Source organism: Morone saxatilis, unplaced genomic scaffold (assembly GCF_004916995.1).
Source record: "Morone saxatilis isolate NCDOM2014 unplaced genomic scaffold, NCSU_SB_2.0 Contig17, whole genome shotgun sequence".
NCBI lineage: Eukaryota > Metazoa > Chordata > Actinopteri > Moronidae > Morone > Morone saxatilis.
In genome coordinates, this window is record NW_023339729.1 from 25,071,787 (window position 1) to 25,080,474 (window position 8,688).

At 44.7% G+C, this 8,688-nt stretch overlaps 1 protein-coding gene across 1 annotated transcript in view; it reads left to right on the forward strand.

Moving 5' to 3' along the window:
* Window positions 1–8,688, forward strand: part of LOC118327632 (metal transporter CNNM1-like) — a 25,166-nt gene continuing 16,478 nt past the window's right edge. Inside the window, exon 1 of the mRNA XM_035661062.1 lies at window positions 1–1,700. Coding sequence (XP_035516955.1) covers window positions 257–1,700 — 1,444 coding nt within the window. The 5' untranslated portion in view covers window positions 1–256. The remainder of the gene's footprint in view (window positions 1,701–8,688) is intronic.

Here is an 8,688-nt window from a genome sequence, read left to right on the forward strand (position 1 = left end):
TATAAATCAGCGACTGAGATCAATAAACAAATAAACAAATAAACAAACTACAGTAGCATTAGTCACGTTCATGGTAGTGAGCTCGAGGCTATTATTAGAAAGTTACGTCACGGCACAGTGGAGCGCGCATGCTTCTCTGAGAACATCATACTCACCGCCGTTAGAACTGCGGGTCCCTCCCTCTCCCCACATGGACCGGAACCACGCAGCACCACGTGACCACGGAGCCCTGGACTGAGCGAGCATCTCACACCGCATGATGGCTGCGGAGGATGCGGCCGCGCGGTCCCGAACCGGAGCCCTGCTCTCCCGCGGGGCTCCGCTGTCTCCCTCCCGCCTGCTGCTGCTCTCCCTGGCCGCCTGCTCTCTGCTCCCCGCCCCGGCGCTCGGCTTGCTCGGCTTTCGGCCGGAGGAGACCGGGGCGGAGCTGTCCGTGGAGGACGGGGTGCTGAAAGCCATCGAGGGGACCCGCTTCATGCTGCGGGTTTATTACTCCACCTCCCCGCAGAGGCTCAACCGCACCGCGGGGACTCGCGCCAACAACGCCGCGCCCTGGATCGCCTTCATCGAGGAGCCAACTCCCGGGCGAGAGGGACAAGTTCACCCGAAGCGGAACATGTGCATGGACAAGAACGCCAGGACGTCCGACATCGAGGTTTTAGGTTCTTTCAAGTCTGCTTCCAGTCAGAACTCGGTGCTGGTGGAGCTGCTGGCCAAGGACCTGCGGAGGGGGGAGAAGATCAAATACTACTCCATGTGCGCCTTCGACGGGTCCAAATGGGAACACTACCGGACCCGGGATTTCTGGGTGGCTGTGGCGGAGCGCTCGGCTGTCCCGGAGCTCTGGCTGCAGGTGTTGGTGTCCGTGCTGCTGCTCGGACTGTCAGCCCTGTTCAGCGGGTTGAACCTCAGCCTGCTGGCGCTGGACCCGGTGGAGCTGCAGGTCCTCCAGAACAGCGGCACCGACAAGGAGCAGAACTACGCGCGCAAAATCGAGTCTGTGCGTCGGCACGGTAACTACGTCCTGTGCACTCTGCTGCTGGGGACCGCGATCATCAACGCCTCGCTGGCCGTGTGGATGTGCCAGATCCTGGGCATGACCTGGCTCTCCACGGTCATCTGCGCCTTCGGCATCTTCTTCATCGGGGAGATTCTTCCACACTCGGTCGCGTCGCGTCACGGTCTGGCCATCGCCTCCAAAACCATCTGGGTGACGCGGCTGCTGATGGTGCTCTCCTTCCCCATCTCCTACCCCATCAGCAAGCTGCTGGACCTCATCCTCAACCAGGAGATCTCCAACTTTTACACCAGAGAGAAACTCCTGGAGATGCTGCGCGTCACCGACCCCTACCACGACCTGGTCAAAGAGGAGCTCAACATCATCCAGGGCGCGCTGGAGCTGCGCACCAAAACCGTGGAGGACGTCCTGACGCCGCTGACCGACTGCTTCATGCTGGCCTCGGACGTAGTGCTGGACTTCAACACCATGTCGGATATCATGCAGAGTGGATACACGAGGATACCAGTGTTTGAGAACGAGCGGTCCAACATCGTGGACATCCTGTTCGTCAAGGACCTGGCGTTCGTGGACCCGGACGACTGCACCCCGCTGAAGACCATCACCCTGTTCTACAAACACCCGCTGCACTGCGTCTTCAACGACACCAAACTGGACGCCATGCTGGAGGAGTTCAAGAAAGGTGAGGAGGGCGCACAGGGGGCGAGTGTGTGTGTGTGTGTGTGTCTGGCAGAGGTGAAACTTTATTTATAAATACAATGTTTTTAACTGCAGCCACATTGGAAAAAGAGAAAAGTAACATTATTGTTAGTGTTAGTGTAATATTATTTATATTATATTCAGATGTGATATTATTATTTAGTCTTACTGTAAATGTGTAGAAATGAGAGATCTGATCAGCAAATACCTGCTGTGGAGATTATAAATGGTCAGCTAATTGCCTCCAGTCCTCACCAAGTAGCTAAATAGTAAGAACTCTGTATAATAATGATTATAAAATACTTTATTCTGTCTCGGAGCCTTTTATTTATCTTCATCACGGCTCCTCAAAGCAGCAATACTTCTGGCGGCTGTCCTGCCAGAGTTAGTGTTGGCATACAGGAGGGGAAATGAGCCCACTGGGAGACTGGTATTTGATGGGTGTTTTAGTTACCATGGTAACCTCTAGGTGAGGGTGCACTGGCCTGTTCATCCTGATCCCTTTTTATCTGTTGCTTAGCACTTGTGTAAAGCACATCTCATCAGCCTGACAACCCCATCATTCATCTGATTTTCTTTCTTTGTATGTGGGTGGTGAGGAAATGTGTGCACCAACCTTGGGAAGCAGACGGTTTTAAATGTGTAGAAGTAGTTTAATGGATAGTTGGACTAAAATAAGAGAGTACTGAAGGGCGATTATGTGAGATTATCACCTGACAGTGATAATATGTCCCAAGTGAGCACCTAATGGAACTGCAGAGATCAAACACAGATCAGGTAAAAGGTAATTACAGGGGGAAGGTCCTCTCCATGTGAGCTCGTCAGGATAAAGCCCAGGTAGCCCACTGACGAAGCACGCTTGTTTAATTCAAAAACCATCTGGAACAGGCATTCACATCGGCCCCCTGTTAACCATGGTTACTGGCCAATTAGTGTCACTTGTAATCGTATGCTTGGCTGCCAAATCTCATCTCAGTGGCAATGGTAAAAGCATTGTTCTTCTGTCCTGGTCTGGACTCGCACCACAGCACCGGGTCAGGATTAAGTAACTGAAATTTAAGAGGGAAAGGGGAAAGAATTTAGGAGTTACTTCTGTTTAGAGACACACAAGGTCAAATAAGTATAATTTCCACATTAGAATCTTTAAAAAGCATGGAAATATTGTTCATTTTTAAAGTTTTCCACAAGATGTCTCCTCCTTCAGTGTAAAGTCCATCCTCAGTGTCTGTGCACTGCTGGATCACACTGTATAAGCTGCACACTGGACCACAATTGACTTACATACTTTTTCCTTCATTGTATGTATGTATGCTCAGTTTGGGAATAACATTTATTTGTATTTATTTGTGTTACTGGCTGCATAATGTCACACACAGAAACAAAAACCAAAATAGTTCAGGAGGGTTTGAAAAATCCAAGCAGACAGCAGAGCTACCCTTGAGCATTGTTCTTTATCTGCTCCTTTAAGGCTGCTCATTAGTTAGCACTTGAGTCTTGTGGATGTGTATCTGTGTAAATACGAGCTGGAGAAGAGCTCGCAGTCTGCATGACCCCTCCCTGCATCAAAAGAGAGAGCTAAAGCCCAGCATGCAGTGCCGCTGCAGCAGAACAGTCTTTTCTCCTGTGTGGAGTCAGCTGGTACTCCTGCTTTATTGTAGAGTTTTAAATGGGTGGGGTGCTCGCCGGCCAATCACGGGCCTTGCTCTTCATCACTGCCTTGCTGCATGTTCAAGGGACCCTGCACAGTCAGCGTTTTCTGCTGGGTTTGTGGTGAGGACAGGAAGAGACGGAGGTAAACAGAGAAGGACACCTTGAAGGAAGCCTCTGTTTACAGCAAACAGAAGCTCACATGTTTACATTTCTGCTCATTTTAAATCACATTTTCTACATAAGCCTTGTTTTTAACTGGACTACTTTGCATATTTTAAAAGGTTTTTTACAAATGCACAGACGATAGAATTTTCTAACCCTTTAAAAGACGCTAATCCAAAATAGAAGCTGCAGGATAATCTTACATATCCAACATCCAGCTGTCCAGTGTGATCTCCATATGTATGTTTCTATAAAGCCACAGGACATCAGGCCTATGTGACTGCCACAGAGGCATGAGATCGTAGACATACACAGGCTAGGGGATTAGAAACAAGGTCTTTCTTTTGCTCTCTCTCCTCCTGTCTCTCTCTCTCTCTCTTTCTCTCTCTCTCTCTGTAACAACACTTTCAGGCACTGCGGCAGTAAAACGCAGGTTCCCTCATTCATTTCAATTAGAGCCCTGCAGCAGTGGATGCTGCCACAGAGAAACACAAAGCAGTGGTGTAGTAACTTTTAGTAAATCAGACTGGACTTCCTGGTTTGTACGTCTTCTTCTACCTGGACCCTGTAGCAGCACACCCAGGACTTTGTGTGGTTGTGCCGTTGGCGTCTGTGTTTGACAACCTGGTACTGGGGAAGGGCTGTGAAGTGTGTAGGAGAAACTACGGCCTTTCTACAAGTCTCTCTACTGTAGATCTACTGACAAACCAAACACTGGGTCTAGATAGGGTTAAGCAACCACCGTAGTTTCTCCTTCGTACTTGAAAGGTGGGGGTGAAGTGAGGGAGTTAAAAACTGCAAGATAGCTAGATGAAACTAAATCCTACACATTAAGATGCTACTAGATTGTAAGGGCAAAAGTGTAACAAGTCCCAAGTCAGTCTTGGCTATCAAGTCCTACGTCAAGTCATTAAACCACTGGGTCTTTGTATAACTCAATTCATTATCATCAGTGTAGGACACTGGAGAAACATCATCTTCTGAGCTTTGAGAATTTTAGATTATTAAAAAATGTCTGTCTTGTCTGTAGAAGATAGTCGAAGAGTTGGATGGGAGACGCAGTATTTGGACAATAAATCATCCATTTTCCTGCCAAGAATTGGTAAAACACTGATTTCACTACATTCAAAGACACTGCAGAGGTGTAGCAACAGAGTCCGCCGGTCTGGTGAGACTACGGAGGGATTTTTTGGCCTGAATGCTAAGCAGTATGTCTGGCACAAATGAAGCCGGCCAAGTAACACCTTCCCCGCTGTGAACAATGGCAACAGTAGCGTGCGGGTACAGAGAACCTTTTCAGTGCCAGATGGGAACATTAAACACAAATCCTGGACCAGAGTCTGCATCCCTCTGCCTGAAAGCTCAAACTAAAGAGTTTCTATGATGAGACAAATTACACTACGAGAACAGAGTTAGCTTCAAAATTAAGATAATAGTGTGGCCAAGTAAGAGCTTTGACTCACATTGGAGATCTCAAACTTCCTGTATATCACCTCCATCAGCTTACCCAATAAAGTTTCCAAAAAGGGAAAGCAAGCAAATGTTATCATCTCAGAAACCAAACTCACCTGAGTGATAGCAGGTACAAGATGTTAGAGCCCGACCTAAATGGGATTTTTGAGACTGATACCGATTTTAAAGGGGAAACATTCGCCAATATGGCAGCTGATATAGTGCATTTATGAGCTGGAATAAAAATAGTCCGATGTTGCACCGATATGACTGATGATGACTGATGATGATGATAAAAAGGTACTAGAAGGCTGCACCAGAAAAAACTGAATGTACGGTTGTCAGTTATCTTTCATTAGTGAGGAACTGTTGTAATTATTGTAGGACTTTACTTAAAGGACCAGTGTGTAGGATTTACTGACATCTAGTGGTGAAGTCTCAGATTGCAAGTAGCTGAACACCGCCGGCATCTGTACGTGACGACCTGGGAATGAAAACCAGCTGTGAAGTGTGTCGGAGAAACTACGGAAACTCAGGAAAAATGTGAAAGGCCATATCTAGAGCCAGTGTTGTGTTTGTCCTGCCTGGGCTGCTGTAGAAACATGGCGGTTCAACATGGTGGACGGTTCTAAACAGCTCATTCTAAGGTAACGGAAACACAACAGTTCCTATATGCAGGTGATTATACACTAATGAAAACATAGCTATGAATATTTCATTTCATCTCTACCAATTGTTCCTCCTAAATGTTACACATGGGACCTTTAACCAGCTCTTCTATTGACAGATATTGATCTAAATAATACACGGCTGCCCTGTTATCCATAGCCATTTATTTTCTCCCTCTGAATCCTTTCCCTCTCTCTCTATCCTTGTCACTGTACGGTCTCCCAGGAGGCTGAGTATAAAATATTCAGTGTGCTGTACTTCCAGTTTGTCTTCCTGCCATCTGCTGTCTGTATCAGCTGATCAGCTTATCCTACAAACACAAGTGCACGTAATAAAGTGCCATTCACAGCATATGTGTTCATCCAAAGTAATCTGAAGCATTTTCAATGAGCGAGCACTCTATTACTCTGTTGGTAGTTTCTTTCTTTTGGTCGCTGTTAAGCTGGATCCCCTGCAATGATATTTTATTTTTAGCTTCCTCTGAAGTCCACACATGTGCAGGTCTCTCCATCTAAACGAGGTGGTCCCTGACATCGGACACAGTATGAATGGACAGGAACAAAGGATGCATTCACTACAGGGAGCACTGTATAAAGTAGCCTTTCTATGATGTTACAAAAAGACAGATACTGTATATAAAGTAAATATCTGTGATATCCAGGACTCACAATGAAACTGTATTTCTTTCTTTTTGTTTTGAAATGCTTAAATTACCTCTCATCTGGCAGGAAACATTAAAGTGAATGAGATTTTAGCAATATGGTCAAGCCATGTTTCAGGAATTATATAAGTAATAAATGCTCCTAAAACCACAATAAGCAGCAAACGTCATTGGCACTAACAGTCCCTCCCTTCCTATTTTAGTATAAGTTGTAATGGTTGATGCAGCGTTTATTTATTTCATACAATCAACTCTTCTTTGCTGAATTATAGTTTGTCCTGCACAAATGGACACTGCACTGAAGTAAATGGAACGTACTATTAATCCATTAAATAGACCTTGTTATTAATTACACCTGTGCTTCTCCTGCTATGACATCGAAATGGCAAAATTATGTTTCAAAACTGAAGGACAACTTTTAAAAATGGCAAATCACAGATTTTTGTCTAATTATATTCAACTCGTCAGCTTAAAAGGATGAAGAAAACACAGGTCAAATTTGGATGCAGTACATCACATTACATTATTTCTGTATAATTCAGGGGATCAAGTATCGGAAAGTCAAGTGGCACTCGGGCTTGTAAAAGGGATTTGTTGCCTGTTGAGTTATTAAAAGGTCAATTTACCAAAACACAAAAGAGACAACAGCTACCTCTCTTCCCAGAAACTCTCTTCTCCGCAGTCGATGGATTATCTGGATTATGCGGTGCACGGCTTGTCTCTCTTTGATGTAATCATATTGTAATTGTGTAAATACAGTTTTCTTTATATACAGTCTGGTAAAATGCAGCATCATAATGAAGTACTGTAGAGCTGCAGAAACTTCCTGACCCACAAATGTTGTTCTCCAGATGTAAGAAAATGTGTTTATTCAACAAATGTCACATCACCACGATTTTAATAGTTTTGGGGTGTTTTTTTGTTAGTTTTTTTACTATATCCTGCCGCCCTAATACAGTCTAGCTATCATTCTAAAGCATATAAGAATAATATTTGTCGCACGTTCTGAAACCTGTTATGTTCATAACTTTTAGGCAGCATGGGGGGAAATCAAGGAGTTTAAAGAATGTTTGGAGGTCAAAGAAATAATATGAGGAATAATAAGTGTGAGGAAGACATGTGTTTATTAAATCTGCAGAATCCAGACGGAGAGAACATATAGCACATTAGCTGCAAATGCTCTCTCCTCTGCCTCTTTCACTCTATAAGGCTGACCTATTTAGCTGAATGCAGCTCTGCCAGAATTGTGTACATTTGTGTGAGTCTGCGTGTGTGTGTGTGAGGTAGTATTTGGCAGGCAGAGAGTGTAGAAGCAGAGAGAGAATCTCAGTGAGGAAGTTGATTTGGAGCCAGACTGTTGAGGAGGAGCCACAAACAAGGATTCATTCTGTTTTCTGACAGTGTATACTGTATATGTGTGCAGGGTTGTGCGTATTTTTCTATATTTGTGTCGTTTTCTGACAGTGAAGTTGTGAATTATGCAACGGTGGGGCGAGTGACGCAACACACAACTGCTGCTGTCTGCAGTGCAGTGTCTCGTTAGTCAGTAAGACACATGTTGGCATCAGGACAAACACACAAACACACACACACACACACACACACACACACACAACCTCCCCTCTTGTTCCTTCCGTTTCGTTTACAGGCACAACTTGAAGTCCTATTTAAGATCCTGTCAGGCTGACTAAAGACTGCTTGTGTTTTGTTTTACTTTTTCTCCTGCATAATCTGCCCCCTGAACAAATTTTTTATCCAGCAGTGCGTGGATTATTAATTATTCCATTTATCTTTGGATCATCTTATCATCCTGGAGGTAAACACAGCAGAAGCAGCGCAGACTCTGGAAGTGATGTATTGTGTTTCTGCATCCAGAGACTGTGTGTTGTTTCTTTTATATTGAATCATCCCTGCTGTTACACCCACTCCATTCAGATCCTGCTGTTGCTCCACTTACTGAACATCAGACTGCAGAGCTCCACTCCCACTCGATGTGAGTCATACATGTAAGGGGAAACAGTTTAACGCTAATCTAATCCAAACGACCAATATAAAATCTAATGATCTCATTTGACAATTTGCAACCATTGTGCAGAGTAACTGTATTCTGCTTCATTAATCACTTGGTCAGATTACTTTGAACTGTAGTGAGTTAATTAATACAAATTACACAGCAATGTTTGTAATCCAGTGCAATCTAATCTGAATACTTTGGGATTACTTCAAGATCAAACATTGAAAATATTACACCTCGAAATGGGCACAGTGACTTCCCATTGTGGGACTCAGATCAGATAATTAGATCCATAATCAACCAACACACACACACACACACACACACACACACACACACACATATTTAACACAATCCTATTTG